The sequence below is a fragment of the Psittacula echo genome (genome assembly GCF_963264785.1).
Source record: "Psittacula echo genome assembly, chromosome: 16".
Classification (NCBI taxonomy): Eukaryota; Metazoa; Chordata; class Aves; order Psittaciformes; family Psittacidae; genus Psittacula; species Psittacula echo.
Genome location: NC_137752.1, coordinates 6,223,079 through 6,246,517, shown reverse-complemented (window position 1 = coordinate 6,246,517; position 23,439 = coordinate 6,223,079). Strand labels below are relative to the sequence as shown.

At 47.5% G+C, this 23,439-nt stretch overlaps 2 protein-coding genes across 2 annotated transcripts; one reads left to right on the top strand and one right to left on the bottom strand.

Moving 5' to 3' along the window:
• Positions 1 to 1,622: 1,622 nt before the first annotated feature.
• CIZ1 (CDKN1A interacting zinc finger protein 1) lies at positions 1,623 to 20,040 on the top strand (the record flags this gene model as incomplete). The annotated part of the gene is made up of 15 exons (XM_080630805.1): positions 1,623 to 1,720; positions 3,650 to 3,765; positions 6,160 to 6,323; positions 7,300 to 7,435; positions 8,343 to 8,403; positions 11,237 to 11,316; positions 11,668 to 11,747; positions 12,790 to 12,972; positions 13,292 to 13,422; positions 13,821 to 13,905; positions 14,270 to 14,383; positions 14,724 to 14,903; positions 15,587 to 15,656; positions 16,735 to 16,856; positions 19,462 to 20,040. The coding sequence occupies 15 exons, from the start codon at positions 1,623 to 1,625 to the stop codon at positions 20,038 to 20,040; spliced, it is 2,199 nt and encodes a 732-aa protein (XP_080486931.1).
• Positions 20,041 to 20,085: 45 nt separating this feature from the next.
• BBLN (bublin coiled coil protein) lies at positions 20,086 to 23,230 on the bottom strand. Its single transcript, XM_080630767.1, has 2 exons — positions 23,104 to 23,230; positions 20,086 to 21,628 (listed from the first exon to the last, which is right to left on the bottom strand). Exons 1-2 carry the CDS (start codon positions 23,180 to 23,182, stop codon positions 21,435 to 21,437), a joined length of 273 nt encoding a protein of 90 aa, XP_080486893.1. The 5' UTR covers positions 23,183 to 23,230; the 3' UTR covers positions 20,086 to 21,434.
• Positions 23,231 to 23,439: the final 209 nt, after the last annotated feature.

Sequence of the window (23,439 nt, the reverse complement as noted above, 5' to 3'; positions counted from 1 at the left end):
TGTCTCTACAGGCCCTTATCCAAAGCCCTTCTCCAGGTTTCTTGTACCCCCTTTAGGCACTGGAGCTGCTCTAAGGTCTCTCTGGAGCCTTCTTTTCTACAGGATAAACCAGCCCAGCTCTCTCAGCCTATCTCCATAGGAGAGATGCTTCAATTCTTGGATCATCTTCGTGGCCTTCTCTGTATATGTGTGTGTATACCTTGGGATGTTACTTAAGCTTTCAAGCTTAACAGGAGAGCATTTCCTCTGTTTGCAGACAGCTGTGAGTGAGTAAGGGACTCTGCACATTAACGCTGCCAATCACTGGCAGTTAATATGGATGGTCATCCCCAAATTGATTATTGTAAAATCAGGATGGTATAAAAAGGCCCAAAGGAAAAATCAACATATGCTGCTGCATTGAAAATTATTAATGCTAACTGTATCACCAGTAACTGTGTTCAGCTTACGATACTTAGCTAACAATCAGTTCCAAGGCCTTCAATCAAGTAGTCTTTATTAGTGTGAACAATAAGAATATAAAGTAAATCATTTCAGGGTGGATTCTCTGGAGTGGCCAAAAGCAGAAATGCATCATTACCCTTTCTAGGTTTAATATAAGAAGAAATGAGTCACAGTGTAGGTTCGTACAGAGGCTGTGTGTACTAAATACCCTAAAACGAATTCACTTACAGAAACCAGGTGCTGCAGGAAAGGTTTTGCTGCACACTCTCTCCCCTTTCTCCCTAAAGGGTGGACCTGCTAGAAAAGTCATCTCAGCTTACAACACAGGGTGATGCTGTAAACATCCCTGGTTTTCTCCCACGTTATCATGGCAGGATTACCAAGATGCGGCCACATCAGATAGCCAGTCTCTGTTGAGGGTTTTTTTTTTTTCCTGTCTTCTCAGCGAGATTGTTACCAAAGATGCCCCTGGACTATTTAAAAAACAAAACAAAGAGCAGAAAACCCCACGCTGTTGGATGCCATCTGCTCCCCCCTCCTCAGCCGTTTACATTCCCGCTGCCCAGCCTTGGACAGATGGTGTCCATCCCCTCCCAGCCCTCTCGAGGGACCAGGGACCTCACTCCTGCTGCTGCGGGAGACATGAGAAATGGAGGTGTTGCAGGTTGGGGAGCACTGAGAGGCGGCTCCGAGGCTGACCCCGAGCCTTGCGGGGCGGCCGGGTCCTCTAGCCCCATCGGAGGAGCCGCCTGGGCCCGGGCAGGTGGGCATTGTCCCCGGCGGGAAGATGGAGGCGGCTGGCGGGGAGCGGTGATCGCCGCAGGCTGCGCCGTGAGTGCCGGCGGGGATGGGAAGCGATGGGAAGGAGCCGCGGGCCCCGGTCCGGCAGCGCCGCGGGGAGCGGGGCGGGCTGCGGGCTCCGCTGGCAGGGGAGGGTGGGAGCGGATTTGGGAGGTGGGGTTTGGAAACCTCCTCCACAGGCTGCTGCTTGCGATGACCCCGGGGGGAAGGAGGAGGAGGAGGCACGGGGGGATCGGCTCAGTGAATGAATGGGCGGCAGCGGCGGCGGCTCCCCTGCTCAATGGCTGCTGGGCTGATACGCGCCAGCCCCGCAGCCGGTGCCTCCCTCGCCCTCCCGTGTTTTGTCTCAGGCTCGCCCCGCTCGGGGCTCCCCAGACATGTTCAACCAGCAGCAGTTCCAGCAGCAGCTGCTGCAGCTCCAGCACCTCCTCCAGCAGCAGCAGCACCACCACCCTCCGGCGCAGCAGGGAGGCCGGTAAGCGCCGCTACGCGAGGCCGGGGATCTTGGGCCTGTCCCTGGGGAGCCGCGCTCCTCCGCCTCCCTCCCCTCTGTCCCTCCTCGCCCCGCGGAAGCCGCGGCGGGGCTGCCCTCCCTTGACCGCAGAAGGCGACAAAGCGAGGCGGGGGCCGGCGGACGGGGGCGTAGGCCTCGATCGGGGCAGAGGCGGGGGTTGGAGGCCTGGAGCGGGTCGCCTGAGGGGAGGCGGTGTGGGGGGGTAGTGCCTGAAGGGGGGCGGAAGGGTGGGATGTGGGTACGCACACCCCGCCGAGGGTCCGGTCGCCGCTTCCTGCCATGCCCCGGTGATGCCGCCCCCGCCGCGGGGTCCCCCGAGGGCGCGTACGGTGGCCCCGGGCAGAGCATTTTGTGTGGGGGGATGCTCTGGGGCCGGGTGTCTCCCCCACAGCGGGCCAGGGCCCGGGAGAAAACGCCTCATCCTGCAGAAACACTTGTGTGCACCGAACGGAGCCACACACTTCGTTATTTCATTACTGAGCTGAAGCTACTTGTTTATTGTCTCTCTCTGGATGGGTCTCCTGGCCTGGCTGACATTAGTGAACTTGTGCGGTGACACGGGTGCTGAGGATATGACAGAGCCCTGAGGGGCAGCGGGGGGATGGAGAAAATCATGGTTGGTTTGTTGAAAGACAAATGGTATCTGCCAGAAATAAAAGGGGAAGGAACCAGGGGGTTCCTAAAAAACGGCTGTCTTGGCTAGGAATTGCTGCCCATGATGAGCTGAGATTTGTAGTGATTCGGAGACCTCCTTGTCTCAGTAAAAGGAGCACAGATTCTCAGAAATGATGCATTTATTTGCAGTTATGTTAACATTCAAATCAGTGGGATGTGAATCTGAGGAAAAAATAATTTGTTATTTAATCGAATGTAATTATTATTATTATTATTATTATAAGGCATCTGGCTCAGGTAAATGTGTGAATCTTTCTGTTCTGCTGGAAACGCAACTTCTAAGTCATTTAACCGTTAACATATGTTGTATGCTGTAAACAAAGTTGCCCTTAAAATGCCAGCATGGGGCTGGCTGCTGATAGCATGGCTGCATCTTACACCTATAAAAGTATGATTTTTCTGGTATAAATAGCTCAGAGACTAGAACAATCTAGAGCAGCAAACGTGAAGATGAGCTGCTGTAAATTCTGCTAAGAGGGTTGGGGTTTTTCAACCAGGGTCTCTATTTCAATCCGTTTTTGTACCTCTTTCCAGCCCTGACAGATTCAGCTGTGTCAGCAGTTGTGCTTAGAGGTGGGCCTGACCTTGCTATTGCCTGAAGAAGTGCGTGCCAGTTTCTTCAGACTTTTCGTGTCTGCTCCACCCTCCTTAGAAGTGAAGAGTCCTCCTCTCGCTCTCCTTCCTCCTCATGGTTTAAATATCAAGGCCGTGCTTTATTTTCCCATGCGGTTCTTGCAGTTAGGGGGCACCATTTAGAGTTACGACCTGTCTGGCTCCGTGTGGGAGGCATTGATTTTAGGAAGAATGTGCTTTAAGCTACTGAGAAAACTCCCTGCTCTTTAGAACTTCTTTTCTGTTGTTGTGTTAAATGTGGCCGCTGATCTAGATCACTCCTTTCTCCTGATGAGTGCTGCATAATTCTGTAGAACTGCAGTCAGCTCCTGGGCTTTTTTTATGCTGCTTGAGAGGCTTTATGTGGGCTTGGTGCTAAAGGAGTTCTCTCTGACCTCAAATTCCTTGATAGACAATCTGTCAGCTTTGGAAATTCCAGGAGAGTGTGGAGGAAAGAGGATACAGGGCTGGTGTGTGGTATCTTTTCGTGCATGTAATCAGTGTTTCAGATGTTCTTTGCTCCTCTGTTTTACACTTGTTAGGTGCCTGGAATTGAAGGGTACAGCTTTTACTGGGTTCTTATGATTAATGCTTCTTTTCCAGGGGTTTGCCACCACCGCAACAGCAACAGATGCTGAGCTTACGGGCAACAAACCAACCATCACTGCTCAATGCCAATCCTATGCTTCAGCGGGCCTTACTCATGCAGCAGATGCAAGGTACTGTCGTTATGGGAGACGCTTCCTTACTGGAGCTATTTAATCATCCTTCATGGACTGAAACCAGAGTGTGGCTATTTCTTGCTGAACCATTGCAGTCCTTGTATTTGGCAGTTCCATTTGTCATCTTTTGGGATTTTTTGTCCATAGTCCACAGCACAGAGGTTCTTCGGTTGTTGAAAATCCCATGTGTTCACAACTGGGAATAGCACTGGAAGGTATCAGGTTAGATATTAACTATGTGCCTTCCCTCTTAGACTCGCTTGAGCCAGTATTTTTTCATCAATATATTTATATAAAATATTACTTGCTTGTCTTTCTTGGTAGGAAAGTTAACAACATTTATTTTGTTGTCTGTTACATACACACTGACCTGGTTTGCAGTAGATGCTTTTCTTTGCCCAAACTTTATGCAGTACAAACAAATTAAGTATATTGTGGTGGAAAACGGTTCAGGTTTCAGTTGTCATGTAAAATTCCCAGTCCCTGAAATGGCTGTCATTTGTGTGGTGGATACTATCACTGTTCTTCCATCACTGTGTTTCCACAAGTGGGTTTCGTTTTGCCAGATGTGCTGTTTTCAAAATAGATGTGTGAAGCTGCCTAAGAAAGAAGCCTGTGATTGCTCCTAAAAGATACCAGGAATGTAGCTGGTTTTACTTTTGCTCATGTCTTAGCCTGCCAGCCCTTTTCAACACAGAAAATCAATACCTGGGGTAGTTTAAAAGTGCACAGTTGAGATTAATGCCTGCAGTTTTTATCTTGCCTGTGAATCATGCCCAGATGTGAAGACAATAGATTTATTCTGCATGTCGTTAACTCCCCTTTTGTTCTCTCTTGCCCACTTAACTGAGGGGGCTCTCTAGTGACTCCAGTGGCTCTCTACAGATCTCTGTAAGGTTGTAGGGAAACCGGCAGTGACAAAGGACACGCCATGCTCTGAAGATTGGACACGCCATGCACTGAAGATTGGGAGATATATATATGTATATATATTTGTGATAGGGAAAAAGTCTGACTCCGCTTCAGTCAGCCACACTCCTATCATATATGCTTGATGTTAGCATGGGTGGACCTTTCCCCTAAAGCAAAATTTCTTATTGAGCCAAGGACCTGAGGCAAATTAGATGCAAAAGCAGGATAAGGTATGCTAATGAACACTCTTCATGCACGCATTCCTCTTTTCACCTCTGAGCTCAGTTGTGACTTCTCATTCAGTAGTCTACACCAGGTCACCACAGGTAACAGGTAATATGGTTGCAGTGTCCAGTGTTGTCCTTCTTGAGGATCTGAATATTTCTGGTCATTCAGGTTTGGGTTACATGTAAGAATATCTGATGCTGGTGTATTTCTGTACCTGGAAAGCATCAGCATCAATAATTAATTGGCAGTGTGGCTTCAGCAATGGGAATAGGAAAAGATAAATACTTCAAGTTGAAATGGGTGTGTGGTTCCTGAAAGGTACTAAACAGAGAGGAGAATGATTTCTTGCCTTACAGATACTGTTTTTAAATACAGCTATGTCTTTTACAGTAAGATATTATTTATGGTATAAAAGATTAGATTACTTTTGAAGACAGACATGAGGGAATACCTCCTATTGTGTTGCAGGCTTTAAGCAGTGGCTTTTCAGATTTTGAGTGCCTGTCTCCAAACTTTACTGCCCCTGTGAGGGGGGGAAAATTGCAGTGTAAATCCAGATTCCCAGAGTGATGGACAGCTTCTGGGGGTGTAGCTGAGGTATCTGGGCACTTCCATTCTCTCACCCCTGAAACGGGGATAGCAAGGACTGCCTTCCTAAGGAACTGTTGAGACTTAGTTAATAGTCTGTGGATGCTGACAGAACTAACAGGAAGAAGAGCATTAAAATTGGAAATGGCAGAGTCTCAAGTGTCAGAGTTGAGGTTGCCATGTTGAGCTTGCATGGCAACCAGGTGGCAGAGAAGACTGGGGAATCTTTTGTTTGAGGAGTCTAGTGTTGTTTTAAATGAAACATTGTCACTGGCGTCTGTTAAACGGCATCCGTGTCCTGGTGTGAGCTGCCAGCTGCACAAATGTGCGATGAATTTTCCTTTTCTACAGAGAATTTGTGTAAAATGAGACCTTGTTTGTGGCAAACACAAGCGCCAGTGTGCTCAGATCCAGTAATTGCTCTAATGATCTTAGCCTGCAGTGACAATTAGAACTCAATAGCCTGATACATAGTAATGGTTGCTATTGCATCAAATCATTCTGTACGTGTGCTGAAGAGCATGGAGCACCCGTACAGTGCTCAGTGAAGGGTCTTGGGTGGAGGAGCCTTTCTCCTCTCTACCTCCTGCTTGTACAGGTGAAGGACGTTCTCCTCCTTTGCACCCTGCAGGGTGGTGACGTGCTGTGTGCTTGCATTTCTAGGAAACCTGCGTGGATTTAACATGACGGCACCAGCACTACAGCAGTTCTTCCCTCAGGCTACAAGACATTCCCTCCTGGGGCCACCACCCGTTGGGGTATCCTTAAAGCCTCGAATGGGCTTCCCCAACCTCCCCTTCCAGAGGCAGAACCGGAATTTTCGCAAGGTGGGCTTTCAGTTTCCAGCTATTGAGGAGCTTTGTGCTCCTTTTGCACTTCCAGCACTTGACTGTATTGTAGGTGGAGAACAAAAGAGCAGGGAGAGAGCCTTGCAATGAAAACTGCATTTTGCACCATGCTGCTGACACAGAAATGCAGAAATGAGTCCATCTTTAAGGTTCTTGTGGTCCATATTTAACATTTATGATGAGAAGGTTTCTTGTCACTTCTTGCCCAAGAGAGACAATTCCTCATAGCAGAACAGTTTACACCTAAGATATAAAAGGATCCTTTAGAAATGCCAGCTTCAAAGCAACTGCAATAGAAGAAATCCTGGCTGAGTGCTTTGCTTTTCCCAGAGGCCAGAGTTCTGCCCCATTAGCCTTCCAAAGCAGTTTGTTGTTCCCAAATGACTTGCTCCTACCATGGACACGCCACTCTGCCCCTTTGGGCTGTTTTCCCTTTTTTTTAAGATCACGATCGTATTTATTCTTGTGGATTTTGTAAGATCTGTGGGACTTTTTAGTGAAAACCTTTCTCACTTTCCACCATTAAGACCTCTTTTGTGTTCTGGAAATGGTTCTTGGATGAATTGACCAGTACTTCCCTCCTCTTAGATTAGCTTTTGCACAGTTGGTTCCATTATGTCAAAAAGATGTAGTGGATAAAGGCAGACTTCCATTCTTGGACTGTCCTTTCCCCAGAGTCTAAAAGAAGGGGGATTATTTTGGACTATTCTTTTTCCCTGCCCATGCACCCCTTGCCAGAGCCCCTCTAAAGTGACCCTACTCTGCAAGCAGCTGTATCTCATACAGTTGCTACTTAAAGCACTAGAGAAATGTCACTGTAAGCCATCTATTCCTTCCCATTCCTGTGTGCTGGAATTCCTGTTACTGCTCCTCCTAGTAAACCTCTGGTGCTTTGGGCAGTATGTTGGATTTGAGGAAGGACCAAGAGCTGGCAGTGACTCTTTGCCCATTGCAGGACTTCCAGAGGATGCCTGACAGGAAGCGGGAATTAGATCCTGGTTCTTCATCTCAGTCACAAGGTGATGAGAAAATGGAAATCCCAGAGGGAGTGCAGGCAGCATCAGAGCGGAACAACTTCTCACTGTCCACAGGTAAGGGGGAGCCTGCAGTGAAACAAGTGCTTGTAGGCATTGTAAACTGCTTTTGGCTGTTCCTGCAGCAAAGTCTGGGAATGACTTCAGTCTTAATCAGCTGCATTTCTCTCTAACTGTAAATACTTAAACTGCCTGTGAGCCCTCTAAGGATATATGTGCTTCATATATCCTTTTTACTTGGATATTTTTAGGTTTTATAACTTCTTTCCATATCCCTTGCATGCAAGCCTCTCAGAAGTCACTTTGAAAGTGAGCACCATTTAAGATGGGGGAGAAAAAACCTGCTTTGAAATAGAACCTTCCTCATTGCCTTACCCATGATGAACTCCCCATCTCATGGTGTCAAACACAGGATGCAGAACCAGTTTCAATCAACATGCTAAGGAAACGATGAGTTGAAAGAGTACTTGTACTCCAGAGCAAACTCTGGCACTGCATCTTTTCCAGTGCCGGATACAGTATGGATGTGGGGATGTTATTTCTGGCTGAAGAGTGCCTAATCTAGAAATGCAGGTGTATGCGAGGTCGTGAGCAGTGTATGTGCAGTGGTGAAAATTACCTGATTAAATGGTTGCTGTCAGACAGATCTGCCACCTTGGCTTATATTAATGTTCCTATGATTGGGGCTCTTGTCACCTTAGGTATAGGTCTAAAAGCCACTTAGTAGACATAAATACAGATTTCTTTCTGGATGACAGTTCATCCAGTGACATCTGCAATTCAACTCAAGTCTCTCAGGTCATTCATTATCTAACCTTGTCACTACCATTCTCAAATTCAGAATAAGCAAGTGTATAGTGTTAGCTCTAACAGAGCTTTATTGGCATTGGCCATTCAGGTAGAGAACATGCTCAGGGTGGCATGGTCTGCTTTGCTAAGGAGATCTCCTTCTGTCTTCCTGCAGAGCCAAGAACTCCAATAGAATCTGTGTTGAACACTGAGCCTGCAGCAAAAAGACTGAAGAGGTATTTATTGAATTGGGGTATTGAAATAGTTACTGGGCTTAGAATTATTGTCTCATTTTATTTCCTAATGATTAGGGCTGTACTGTACTGGCCTGATGTCTGGCATGTAGGAGGTATTTCAGATGCTCGTGGACAATTCAGTCTCAATCTGAGATCCAGCATGTTGCAGGGTCTCTGCTGGGGGTGATCCAGCTATGGGAATGAAAAATAAGAGCTGCAGCTCATGTAAATGTGCAACAAAGTGGAGTTTGCTCATGTGTTCTCCTGCCAGGATTCTTGTAAGAAGCAGAAAGGTTCTTTTCTATCCTGATATATTTCTCTAAATGTCAGAAAGAGAAATGAGCAGCTGTGTATCAGCGAAAGGAAAAGCCTTGGAATATATTCTGTTACAGTAGGTGTAGGAGAAGGTAGTTTATTTTGAGGAATGAGAAAGGGAAAGGACTCAATACTCCCTAGTATTGAAGCCTGTATCTATGAGCGCTGAATTCTGCATCCCTTCGGCAAAGATTGTCTTGCCAGTACCCCTGTCTGCTGGGTAAAAATAGACAAAGGCAATCCTATTACCCACAAGGGCCGCGCAGCGGGCAGCAGCCTGCCCATCAGGCCCGGCTTGGCTCTCCTGCCTCCCCGGCGGGTGCAGGCAGGGACAGCCAGGGCTGCATTGCCATCTAGTGGGACGGCAGCTCCTGGTGCCATCTGCACAGCGGCGCACCTCTCCCGGAGCTGTCGCCGTTAGCTGGTGCGGAGGGAGAAGAGGAGGGAGTGAATACAGATTTCTGGAGGCATTGATTTGAGAATTCCTCAACATATGTTAATGACTGTGAGTCAGGACTCCTGGGGCCTCTTATCGTCGCTGTTAACAATTCACTGTGTGCTTCTGGACAAGTTTCTTCACCTCCCTGTTTCCCATCTGCAGATTAGAGATTAATGGCTAGCTTTAGGGAGAATCTTCCAGGATTACTTTGATGTTCAGATGTTACCTTCATCATGTAAAACATCAGAGAGTGATAAATATTATGTGAGCAGGGACTGTTGTCAATTATGGGCTCTGATTAGCAAGAAAGTGAATAAATTCGATTAAAGCGAAGTCGAATGCATTTGAGTGTGTGCTTTGTTAATCTGTTTGCCAAAGCTAATTTAATTTTAATTACATTAATATTTAGTAGGGTATTAATCAAAGTCCTGTTCCATGCACTGGAAAAAGACTCAAGTCTGAGGAATGACAGCTCTCACTGCAGCAAGCCTGCTATTAGGAAAAGCCTTTCCTAAGCAGCAGATAGGGACTGCCAGATTTGATGCATCTATTATGGCTGGTATTTACTTAGAATAGATAATTCCTTAGCTTTTTTTTTTTTTTTTTTTTTTTTTTTTTTTTAAGTGTTTTTGTTTACTTCCAATGGACAGATGATGGATCTCTGGAAAAAATACCTTACTGTTCTGTATTGCCCTTCGCAGATGAGAAGGGCATTCCCCCATCCATGTCCACACCTTTTTCTTTCATGCTTTGTTGTTCCATTTCCTTTTGGCCAGGAATACCAGCCTCCTTCTTTATTTCAGGTTTTTTCCCTCTTCTGCCTTTTCTCCTATGTACCATCTGTATTCCTGGAACAATATCCTCATTCCAGTACAAAAAGCACTCATCATCTTCAAATCCTTCTTGAACACTCACTTCTAGCGTGGCCTGACAAATATCCATAGAATCCTCCTTAGATCATGCTTGTGATGCATTTTGCTCCCTTAGATTGCTCCTTAGGTTTGCAGTTTAGACTGCAAACCCCTGCCCTGAAGTGCTCACCATCTGTGTGTGGTGTAGTGTTGAGCCTGCTGGCAGCACTTGACAAATAATGTTAATGCCAGCCACTCTTGTATGCTTTGTAGTTGCACTGCCCAAACCCTGCTGCATATTTATAGCTGCGTAACCCAGTTACATTGTCACTTATCAATCCCATAAATTATGGGGAATGCATGTGTTTGGATCACTGGATGCAGTTACCTGCGGAGTCTGCACTCTTGCTTGTGGAGAACATGCTGCTCCATGTTGGCAGAAGGACACCAGCGGGTGGGATATCAAGCCAGCCTCAGAGAGAAGATGTTCAAGCCATAGCGAAATGTGCTAGCCCTGATGGAAAAATAGGGGATGGAGAAAGATACTGTAAAGTACACATTGTGCTCTATGGAAGCCAACTGTTTAGTGTCAGCAGTCCCCTTGAGATCTTTTTTCTCCTTAGTTCACCAGTACCAAATAAAACAAAGTCCTTTTGGTTTGCATATGGTACAGTTCCACTTCCCTCACAAGCAGAACCATAGGGACTCTGGAATGAAATACAACTGATACAGATAGAGCAGGCAGTGATGATGAAAACCCTGTAAGACACCACTGTGAACCCATTCAGTTTTGACAGGTCTCTGTTTCCTCTTGCACAGAGCAGCCTTAAATACTGTCTGGGTATTGCAGTTTCCCTGCAGGTCAGACAGGAGTGGGCTCTTGAAGCTTTTGTTAAGAATTTCCTCTGTGAACTTATTTCCCTGCAGGCCTCTGGCAGGAGAGGGCAGTGATCAAAAAAATCCAAAGTTCCAAAGTGATCCAAAAAGTGGTAACTTTCTTGTCCAGATTTGTTTGGCTGCACTTCCTGAAGCTGTTCTAGAATGCTTCCCCTTCATTGTGTTATTTTCCCAAATCCTTGCCTGAAATACCACTCCCAGTAGCTTATTTATTTGGGGATTTAGTGGGGAGTGTGTGGTAGTTCAGACCCTAGCCTGAGCCTTGGTGTGTCTTCTGGATCTCTCTGTCTGTAACATGGTGAATAAGGTTATTTTCTTGATATCCTTGAAGTGTGACTGAGGAGTCTGCATTAGAGGCTGCCACAGACAGCAGGGAAGCAGGAGAGTCAAGCACCTGTGTCCAAGCTGATGGTAAGTTGCTGAGCACCGTGACTTGTACTTTTCGGGGACTCCTTGATGGAGCTGCATCTGTAGATCAGTGGGTCTTGTTGGAAGTGTCCTTCCTCCAGTGATACAGGATGGGGAAAGGAGGAAAAAACTTAGGAACCACATCCAAACATAGTCCTCTAAACCTGTTGCCTACCAAATGCAAATGATGGAAAGTTTCCCTCTAATAAGGGATTTTTCTTGAGAAAGGTTTGTGAACTGGGCTTATGGCCAGCAGTGCTATGAGGAAAGCTCCCTGGCTTCATTCACCTGCTGCTTTGTTTTTTCTCTCATTGCTGTTTTGATTTAAGGCAGCTAAAAAGACTCTCTTCCTAGGTACAGACAATGCAAAGGAGTACACAGGTGAAGATCTCTCTAAAGAGAGGAAATTCTCTGAGGAACCAAAGGCTCCTGAGGTGAGTAGACACCACTCTGTGCAGGGGTGGTGCAGAACATAAAACCTCCTCCTCCATCCCAGAGAAGCTCGTTGCCACTGGGAACCAGATGGCACCCACGTCTGGAGCTCTGTCTCCTGCTGTAAGCTGTTGTCCCTGGCAATAAGGCATAATATGTCTGTAATTAGTGCACAGTCTGCTCTAACTTGCTGCTTTTGTACCTCTACAAGGCTGTACTTTACCCACTGCTGGCTGTTTGTGGTGGTGGGGTTTGTTAAGATTTCAGTATTCATCTGGAAAGGTGGAAATTGAATTGAAAGAACCACTGAAAAATATATGTATTGAGGGCCATATCTGAATACATCTTTTAAGCTGCAAGAGAGCAGGTGTAAAAAGAAATTGGGTGAAAAGATGGGAGCTGCTGTGGGACTTGCCATTGCAGCAGGTGTGAGCAGATAGTGGGAGTCTGTGCTTTTCAAAGGCAGCTTGGAAAAATGAGACAGGGGTTAAGCCAGCAAACCTTGAGAGTCTTGCATGAAAGACATTACCCACATGCTAGATGTTAAACCAGGTTCTTAGGCTGTGTAAATGTGTAAGCAAAGGTTGAACCTATGGTGTGAATCACACTTTTGATAGTCTTCCTTAACTGAAGACATTTATTGCTGTGATCATATGTATCTTCCTGCCCTTGTTTGAGTTTCTTACTCCATCAGGTGTGATGCTGAGTTGCCTTTAGTTCTGCAGTGGAGAAACATAAACTGATTGTGTCCTTTACCAACACACTGTTGTTGCTGCAGTCTCCAGATACTGGGTTGTACAGTATCCATAGAGGCTGTTGGAACAATCATCTGTACTAATAGACCTGGTGCTGTGACACAGGGATTGCTGATTTAGCAGCCTTGAGAAGGAGTGTGTACAAGAGTCTGATCAGCCTCCTGTGGTTTCAAGCTCAAATACATTTTCATTAGGGGTAGAGAGCTTAGGTCACGTACAAAAAGCTGGTGTGATTTTTAGTGTCTTCTACTGAGAGATTGGACTTAATCTTGGCTCCTTCTTTTGGCAGGTGTTGAGCTCTGGAGGTTCACTGAAAGTGACTATCCAGCAGAGCAGTGAGAGCAGAGCTATCAGTACAACAGCTCTGAAGCCAGGCCACTGGACCTGTGAGGTGGGCACAGCTGATCCCAACCCTGAATCGGTCCTTAAATTCTACTGTTATATCTGCAAGACCAACTGCTGCAGTCAGCAGGTAAAAATCCACAGGTCTGGCTGGGATATAGGTGGTCAAGAGAAGTGAATTACATGGCCTGCTGCTGTGGGGAGAGGTGCAGCAGGAGGCTTGTTAACAAAAGCTTATGCTTTAGGAACAAAGAACATAAAAAATAAAGACAAGCATGCAGATAAAATAAACCTCTTTTGCAGAGCTGGCAAGCAACCTGCTTGAGAGCAATGTGGGTGGATCCACAGGCAGCCGTGAAAGAGCAGTCAAGAGAATGGAAAGCATAGCTCATGCCCATTATTTCCTGTATTTTGAATACATATAAATGGAGTTTTCTCCTCTCTCTCAGAATTTCCAATCCCACATGGCTGGAATTCAGCACCAGCAGAGACTTGGGGAGATCCAGCACATGAGCAATGTTTGTTTTGTTTCACTCCTGCCCATGGTGAAGGAGCAGAAGGCACTAGCAGAAAAAGATGGGTAAGTGTTGGTTTTCATTAGAAAGCTCAGTCTGAATATGGACCTGAAATTCCTCAATGTGCCAGGGTGCCCCTCTTGTCTAGGTAAGGTACAAAATCCCTCTAGTTTCAGGAGCCTTTATCTCCTTCAGGCAACTTTCTTCCTGCTGAAGGATACCAGGGTTGACTTTGACCTGCTGTGTAGTTTTTAATACAGTAGATCCATTTGGAGTCTTGTTTTAACTGGTGCCTTTCTGTCAGCATGAGATAAAGTAACCTATATAAGTGGGTGGGAAGGGGAGAAGATAAATCCGAGCCTGTAAAGATAGGAATGCTGGGGAAAACAATGCCAGGAACAGATTGCAAATTGCAGTATTCCATGGAAGTGTGACTTACAGATATATCTGTTCTCACTTTCAGAGAGACCCAGCAGCGATGGTGTAACACTTGTCAGATACACTTCACGGGGGATCTAATCAAACATCGCAGGACCCAGGAACACAAGGTAACAACCACAGCATGGATTTTATCTGTGCACTGACCTTTCTTGGGGATTGAGTGGAAGTGTCTAGCATCTCCTGTTCCCCAGGCAGCAAAGAAAGAGCAATTGGAGTGGAGAGATGCATGTAAAATTCTGCCAGTAACATCCTCACTGCTGAAGGGCACTGCCATGCTGCCTCCTGCCTCTGAACACTGGCATTGCTGGAGCTTCCAGTTGTGTCAATGGCCTGAAGCACCTCTAGTTTATAATTCTTGACGTTTCTCAATAAATACGGCCTCTCATACTTATCTAATCAATTGAATGGAGGAATTGGTTGGCAGTCTGTAAAGTGTTCCTCTTGTGACTTAATGAATTGTCCTTTCCTTAGCTGGCCAAACGCTCGCTTCGTCCCTTCTGCACTGTCTGCAGCCGCCACTTCAAGACCCCTCGCAAGTTTGTGGAGCATATGAAGTCCGCTGAGCACAAGCAGAAAGCCAAAGAGGTAATCCTGCCTGAGTGGAGAGCTGTGCAGGACTGGAGGCAGCTACACTGTGGAGCAGGTTAACTTTCAGCTTCCCTGACTACTGAAGGGATGAAAGGAGGACAGGCAGTTCTTCCAACCCTGTTTTAGTTTTCATCTTTTGCTGGACTTCAATTGTTAGAGCTTAAGGAAATTGAGTAAAAAAGGGACAATGAGTTAATTGTCTCTAGAAGTGAGATAGATTTGTGCCTCTCTTGCAGTCCCTTCTACTCATCACATGCAGTCTGTTCAGAATTTGGGTCTTCTTTGGTTAAATGGAGAGTGCAAAGTTGATCTGATCTTTCTTTTCTGTATGTGATAGGTGAGACTAGGAGAGAAGGAGTTGGGCAGCCCAGAAGATTCAGAGGAGTTGATCACCGTGGATGCTGTTGGCTGTTTTGAAGATGATGATGATGAAGAAGAGGAGGAGGAGGGGACAGCTGGTGAGGAGGAAGACCTTGACGTAGTGCTGATAGAGAATGAGGATTCTGCTGCTAAGCAGGTATGCCATATGAAAGGAGAAGGAATGACCTGTCTGAGAATCTGCTATGGGATCCTGTGACTTCATTGGTCTTGCCTGGTTGAGCTCCAGGTTTTGAGAATCCATTCAAGTTTGTACCCTGCAGCAGGAGGGTGAGAGGGCTCTGGGGTTCTTCCAGAGCGCAGAAGAATGCAAAGAAGAATCAGGCACTACCTGTGGGATACAGGAGGGTGTTTCTGCTGTGCTCTATAGCTCCTACTGGTGTCTTCAAACATTACCATGTTGTTGAGGAGCAATGTTTTTTAAGGGAAGAAACTTCTGACAGACACTGACGTAGTCTCTTTGAATGGCTCCACAGTACTTGGGTCTCATAGCATAACATATGTGTGAAGGTTTATCTTGATAAGTATTTTCCAAGTAGAGAGCAGTTGCCAAGAAGGAGATACATGGCTAAGCTGCTTCAGGTACATGGCTAAGCTACTTCAGGCTTGGAGTGCAAGGGGTGTTTTTAATCCTTATAATGGAGTGGCCTGCTGACATTGGGGTTTGTATCTGGTTTTCTGTATCTGTATTATTCTGTATCTTTTTTTCTTGTATCTGTTTCTCTGGTATGTGAATCCTGTTTTGCTCCTAAGCTTACCAGAAAAGCCCAGGAAGGGAATTGGCATAGATACAGTAGGCACTAATGTTCTTTTGGTTTCCAGACTGGGCTGAAGGAAGTGTCTTTGGAGGATTACGAAGGAAGCGAGAAGTATTGTCCAGACACAGCCTATGGTAAGCAAGCAGAGTTAAGTGCAAAGGCCCACAGAGCCTTCTCTGGCCACACACTGTATCTGTAAGAGAGGATGGTCTCTACCTACTGCTGTAATAACTTCTTGGGCCATGGTGCTTCAGCATTTGCATTGGACTGGTGCAGGTCACTGCTGCCTGGAGAAAGAGCCAGACGTTGCTTTATTACTGTGTGATAAATCATAAGGATGTGATTGATGTTTGTCAGCAGCCTTTTGCTTTGAAGAAGAAAGGATGAGAGCCAGATTCCTTACTAAGGTAGGAAATGGACAAGTAGGGCAGGAGAAGAAAGTAGGTAGCAAATGAGAGATGCTCTGGAAAGATGGAGCTTGGAAGCATATTGACTGGAATGCTTTCCAACAGAAATGCAGCTTGTACAGAGATACTGAGCAGTACTGACAGTATCAAGCTCTCTGCTAGAGCCGAAACTGTGCATGCTTCCTCTGCTTCAGAACCCCCACGCTCCACCTAGCACTTACTCAGACATGTTGCTGGACTGGTGGGCAGTGTTGCCTCCAGATGGCTGTTCCTGATCCCCACCCTGCAAGCGATTCTGACTTTAAACCTCTAACGGCCACTGGTGTTGTGAGGAGGGCAGCTCTGCAGAGGCTGTTTTGTGCCCAAGGAGAGCTCTGTTTACACCAATCTTCCATATCGCTGTAACCTTCCACTATCATGTGGCAGATGGAATAATGATTCATGCTGTGAATGTTCTCTGCGTGTTCCTCTTGCGCGCCTGCTGTCTTCTGCTTGGTTTGATCCCATTACATTAGATCACATGTTCTCTGTAGTTTTCCATTGTATTCTTTTTTCCTTCTCCCCCCACTTTAATGCTCTGTGTAGTTTCTTTGCTCTGGCAGCCAGACTTTTCTCTGAATATCCACCACACAGCCATTCCATGGTAAGATGAGATATTCAGCAAGTCGTCTTGCAACTCCCTGATTAACAGAAGCAAAGCTTTCCACTTTTCTTCCCCCTTCAACCCTTTCCCTTTTAACATGCTTTCATTATTTGAGTTCCATTCAATGTGATCTGTGATTTCCCTTCCCCTCCCGTTTCACAGGCCTGGATTTTCTGGTCCCCGTCGCAGGTTACCTCTGCAGGCTGTGTCACAAATTCTACCATAGCGACTCTGCTGCCCGGCTCGCACACTGCAAGTCCCTGATGCATTTTGAGAACTTTCAGGTTAGACCCTTTGGCGATTGCATGGCCTGGCATTTGTTACCCCCCGTGCGTGTCTCTTCAGCCAATCCACCATGTTAGCTGTCTTGTCTTCAGTTCATTCCCATCATCCTTGATGTCCATTGTGCCATAGATTTCTCCTGGTGTGCTCTGTGTTTGTCTCCCATCACCCCCGTAGATCTAAAAGCAGTCCAGTCCCGCTTCCCAGCTACTGCTGCTGTCATCTTGTTGCCCATTTCTGGCTGGAAATCTTCCTCAGAGTGTCTGCTCTGTTTGCTGAACCTGTGGAGTCTATCGTTCAGTCTAGGCCTCTTTGTTAGACAGATGGGTCTAGATGGGGAAAGAACAAGAGAGAGGGGCTGTTCCTGTTAAAGAAAGCTGGTACATAATGCATCATTGCCTGTGATACTGCAGGAACAGCTCCAGTAGCCGAAATTGTGGGTGTGATTCATCCATGAAGGAGCCTGGTAAAATCAGATCCTCACCTTAGATACCTGGAAATTTAACATTACAGACTCTATGTGATGGAAGCTACGAGCTGGTGAGAATCCGTTTGGTCCCCAGGGTCAGCCTGCAACAGGAATTGAGTCTGTCTGTCTGTCTGCTACCCTTTCCTAGAAACTCCTCAGCACAAAGCTCTGCCAACTGATGCTGTTCCTTTGCTTTACTGGCTCCACCTAAAGGAGCCGTATTGCCCCTTGCTGCTTTTGTAGAAGCTTTTCCTACTGGGCTGGCCTGGAATCTGCCTCCATCGTTCTGTCCTTGTTGACTTGCCAGCGGGTGAGGGGCCTTGTGGTGGTTACACAGGGCTTGCACTGTCTCTGTCCTCCCCCATGACCACTGCCAGGGCCCTACCTGTGCAAGGAGGGAGGCTCCCACACTGACGTTGTCCTCTGCCTGCACCCAAAACCTGCTCCAACAAGTCAATGTGCTTCCCTACCAGCTTTTGGTAGTGTTTTAAGAAACAAACACACCCCAAACTTCATGTTTTTCTTCTAGTCTTCAGGCAGGTTAACTATTTTTAGTCAACAGTTCCTGCCTCCAGTAAGGGGTGGGTGCTGCAGAAGCCAGCACTTAGAGCAGTAGATTTGGAATAGCAAATACCAGGAGAAGACCACAGCTGTTCCTTCATGGTTGCTCATCCTCTCCCACTCCTGCAGTAAGACATTTCAGGGAAGAAGGAATCTGCCTTGCAGTCTTCCTGGCTTATTTTAGATCAGCTTAGAGTGCAACTGCAGCAGAAGCGTGTTATGCCTCCCTTTTGGCCCATTTAGAGCTGAAATCAGATGTTCTTCATATGGATGCCAGAGTGACCTGGAGGGATTATTTATGACAAAGAGTCTAACCTTAAATACCTGCAGGCAGGTAACGATTATTCCTGGGCACCTTGGGGTTCTCGCAGTCTGAGTTAAATCATTGCTAGTTTCTGGGGTACTCTCATCTGAGTAGCAGGGGGTTTCAAAGCAGAGAGTTGTCTGCTGTTGAAGCAGTTCACAGCATCACTCTGGAAACAAGTTGACGTGCTTGTATCTGGTTTAGTTTGGCTACAACATTGATTTGACTGATCTAATTCCAATATGTTATGATATCTGTGCATAACCCACTATTTGAGGACAGAGAAAGAACAAGCCTGCAGTGATAAACTGAATTACAATGTGAAGCTGCCTGTCTGGTGTGCTGTAATTCCACACTACAAACTATGGTAGCACTGCTAAATTGTCAGGTCTAATGTTAGTGCCAGTTCAAGGGACCTATTAAGCAGAAAGCCGAAAGTGAATTGATTGTGGAGGAAACTGCTGAGGAAAAGATTACTGGTTTATTCTTCAGCTCATACTCTGGGTCTTGAAGACCTGATTCCTGCTGCATGTTGGATGGTTACACAGAATTGCTGTCTTTCTGAAATTCAGTCTTGCAAATGGCTGTTGGCCATTTTAATCTCCTTACAGACCTCTACTGGTTCCTCGTGGTAGCAAGTGCAAATAAGCCATCTTATCGATGAGATGCTTACCTTTCTTCTGTAGAGAACCTCAGTGCCCTGTAACAAGAAGATACTCTTGGTATGGTAGTGTTCCTGTCAACAGTTTCACTGAGTGCACAGATTGTATCAACAGAGTGGAAAAACTTAAGCTTTCAACTGAAGTCTTGCTTTGGCTGATGAACATTAAATCACTTTGCTATAGCAGAGGGCAGTGCCTCGTGTATCCAGGGAACACGTCCAGAGTTACATCCTGGCAGTAGCTGAAGCAAAACCTGCCACTTGCACTGTTACATCTCTAAAATCCTGAGTCTGACTAAGATCAACAGTTGCCAAAACATGATTTTTTTTTTTGGCTGGGGAGCCAGGGGTCTGCCATGCACTCGCTCAGCACTCAGTAATATGAGAGGGATTGCAGTTGTTAATATTGCCACTTTTCCTCACAGGAGCTGACCCTTCTCTGCTTGAAAGCCTCAGCAGCCAGGCCAGGAAAGCTGCTGAGACAAGTCGTGCCCCTGCAGATTGTAGCTGCTGCTCACCACTGTTTTTGTACAGGTTTTCCTGGACCAGCTGCCGCTTGCTGCAGGGACTGAGCTGGGTTTGTCTCTCATGTTGGTTTGTTTGTATTTGCAGAGATACAAGGCAGCGAGGCATCGTGCCACAGCTGCCTACCCCGAGGCTCCTTTGCATTCTCAGGGCTCCAGCTCCCAATTGCTGGATGATCCAAAACAGCCTCCTACTCCAGCAGCAGATACCAGCAAGAAAATGAATGATGCTCGTGGGATAGAGAAAGGGGGCACAGAGCTGTCAGCCCTGCAAGAACAAGCTCCAAGGTCTCTGGAGGGTAAGGGTGAGCTGGCCACCTCTGTAGCAGAGGGCAAAGGCCTGGCCAGTGTGACTGATGATGTGTGTGGAATCATGGTTGTAGACGAAGAGAACCTACAGGAAGAGCACAAGTCCACTACCACTAGTGCCGACTGGCAGCTCCCTGAGGAGAACCGCGCCGCAGGGGAGTTGTGGGCATCCACCGTGTGTGAGGAGGAGGAAGCCAATGCAGCCAGGCAAAGGGAAGGCACAGATGACTGCCAGGATCTGAGGAGAGGATGGGGTTTAGCACAGAATGAGGCAGAGCCTTCCTCCCTAGCCAAAGGTGAGACAGCTGGTCTTACCTCTGCTGGGTGCAGACGCTCTTCTAGGCGCAAACCCAGATAGAGTGGCCTTAAAAGGAGAGCCCTTTACATATGATATTTGCTGGAAATGTTTATTTTCTGAGTCTTTTAATAGAGCAAAACCCTTCAACTTTACTGCTGTTTTTATTTTAAGAATAAAAGAAGCCTGGCTTTAGCGTGTCTAATACAGGATGGTGTTGGTTATTACTTGGTCAGTTGGGATACAGCAGTTGTGTGGAAAAAATGAGGCTTGAGTTGCTGAACCTGGAAATGGGATTGTCACGGGAGACAAAGTCCATGAAGCAGATGGATGCAGACTTATTAGTAATTCTTTGTAGTTCCTCTCATTTCCTTTCCAGGCAGAGGAAAAGTTTATCTCTTGGAAGACTGTGTGCCCAATTCTGCTTCTCTGAACACTTTCCTTTCAGAGCAAGCACTGTGTCCTGAGCTGGGCAAGAATCCATCTTGGTCCTCTGTTAATGCTACAAGGCCTAATACAGTCTATTCTCATAGTGGAAGCTCTTAGGAACAAATCTTATTTCAAACTGATTTTAATAAAACAGATTCCGTATAAATAACTTCTTTAACTTTCAAAACAAACTCTAATTCTACAGAAGTAGAACAGTAAGAATTGTTTTGCAGTGCTGGCCCCAGGCCATCCTGGCAAGACTGCAGTTTCAGACGAGGATGCTCATACATACTCCTGCCAAAATGTACAGGGAGCAGCCCACAGGCAAGTCTTGTCACTGCTCTGCACAGCTCATGCAGTGATGGGGACTAACTGGGCTGCTCTGATTCTCTCTGTCACCTGAGTTCTTAAGGGCAGCTTAAGGAGTTAGGTAGCTTCCAATTATACCAGTCAAAACATCATCCCGGTAGCTTGTCTTATCTGTTTGGAATGGGACAGAAGCATCTGGTGATCTGGTACCATCAGCCAACATTTTAGACATCCCAGTTAATGTGAATAACGGAGAAGCTGTAGTTTTAAGGCAGGAGCTGGCCTAGGGCCTCCCTCTCCAAGTCTGTCACCAGAGTTACGCTTAGGGGCAAGCCTGGAGCCAGGCCAGCCCTTGCCTTATGTGCTTTTTGAGGGAAGAGGCTAGAGCTGTAACACTCCTTGCTTGGACTTAATGGTCTAAAAGAGCAGAGATGATTTTTCCTCTTGGTGAAGAGGGACCTGCTCACAAACAACCTGCATGGCATCAGGTTTCCTTACACCCAGCTTTAACCAGGCTGGGGAGCAGAAAGAACCAGCTCTCCTCCATCCACCTGTGCGCTTCTGCACCTATCACACAGCTAAAGAAAAACAGAACATGGAGGTGAATGGCAGGACACAAGCACAGGAAGGAACAAGTTACAGGCATAAGGTACCTCTTCAAGTTTTAAGTTTAAATCAGTGACCAGTTCCCTCAGCAATACTGAGTTTGTGGCCAGACACTATTTGGGAGGTTGCAATCCCTGCACATCAGCTTCCATGTTCTGCTGCTCGCTCTGCTGCTGGAACTCCAGACGTGTCTGGCGGTTGGACTCCAGCAGCTCTTTCAAGCAGGCATGTAGGTAATCGTTCTTCTCCTCCAGGTGATCCAAGCAGGAGTTGATCTGGTCCAACATGGAGTTTATTGCTGCATATTCTAAAAGGAAAGGAAATGAGATACTGAACAATGTAATGAACACTGCAGCCAGGGACAGCAGCAAGAGCTCTGCAAAATACACCCACAGCAGTTTGGCTGTGCCTGATCTGCAGCCGGGTGGGTGAAGTAAAATGCAACTGAATCCTGTGTGTGTTGTGTTCCCTGATCAAACAGGCAGCTGGAGGACTGGTACCAAAGTCTGAGGCAAGGTACCTGGGCAGCCCAAAACCACTGTTGGTGTATGCAGCAGCCTCTGATCTCACATATAAATAGCTGAGTGCCAACGTGCAGCAATCCACACTGCGACAGCACCACATAAATCCCAAGTGAGGCTTTTTAGCTGGCTTAGGGCTCATCTTTCCTGATGGTGGAGACATTCTGGCACTGTGGTGAAACATTAACATTCTGTTAATTACCTGTGTGAGGCTCCCAGGCTGGAATGTGCTTTGCAAGTGCCTGGCTGGGCTCAGGCTGCCAACACAGTGCAGCTCTTGCTGTGGCATGAGTGGGGATGAGCCCAAAGGTGCTCCTGGAGGCACTGTTACTTCTGAAGTGTGGGGCACAGGGTTCAACTGAAGGATTTTCATGCACCAGTAAGGCTTTGGGTCCTTCAGATGAGAACTGAACTCATCCCGTGTGACCCTGACAGATGGTTCTCTGGGTACAGTTTCCTATTCACTGCATGTGTTCCAAGTGCAGAAGTGTCAGCTTCAGTACAATGGCGTTTCAGTGATGTGTATTAGCACTGTTAATCAGATGGAGATAGCTGTGCTACTGTGATGAAACACTTGCTTTTGGATTGCTCTGAGCGATATTCACACAATCCTAAAGAATAACAACCAGACTGAAAAGACAAGATAAATCTGCTGACTCAGGAGCCAGTCTCATGTTCCTTTCTGAAGCCACACGGGCTGAACATGTGCAGGGAGACGTGCATTGAGCTGGGACCGCAGGCTCATGTTCCTGAGGCTTGCGAGCTGCAGGGCAGGGAAGTGTGAGTAGGCCAAGCCCACACCTCACCGGCTGGGGCTGGCTCCTCTCCACCATCCAGAGCCAAGGTGACACACGCAGTGCCTGCCTGGAGCACGGCTTGGAGCCAACAGAGAAAGCGAGGAGGATGTGCTCTGGGCACGCTCATCCTATGATGAGGGTCGAGCCGTGCTGGATTTCAGCCTCACCAACTCAACCGCTCCTCCCAGCTCTGCGCACGTCACGCATCCTGCGGTTTCAAAACCGAAACCTCTTTCTCCTCTGTCACACGCACCCGCTGTACCACGGGATAAACGGATCACAAGGGAAAGAATAGCACACCCCAGGGCTGCGGGAGCTCAGTGCCTCACTGCCGGGCACGGACCGGCCCAGCCCCGCTCCTAGCTGAGGCAGCAACCCGTTACTGGAGCCCGCCGGGGGGGGCTCAGACCCCGCGCCACGCGGCTCCACCGGGGGCGGCGCTGCCCCGGGCCGCCGCCACGCACCTTCCTCCCCGAAGCTGTCGCTGTCCCCGTCCCCGTCGTCGCCGGCCGGCACGTGCGGCTCCGCGTTGGGCCCCGACATCCCGCCACGACACCGCGGCCCCAACGCCGGAACCGCCCGCACGGCGCGGCCCTGCGCCCGCAAGGGCTGCTAGCCAATGGGAGAGCTCGGCGCCGCTCGCGTCACGCAGGTCCGGCCGTCCGGGGCGGGGGTAAAGCTTGTGGTTAGCGGGCAGGCCGCGGAGCGCGGGCGGGAGGGGCGGGAAGGGCTCTCCAATTCTTAGGGTTTTCACCCCAAAACCGTCCCCAGTGGCAGGCTCTTCCCTTGCAGTGTGGTGT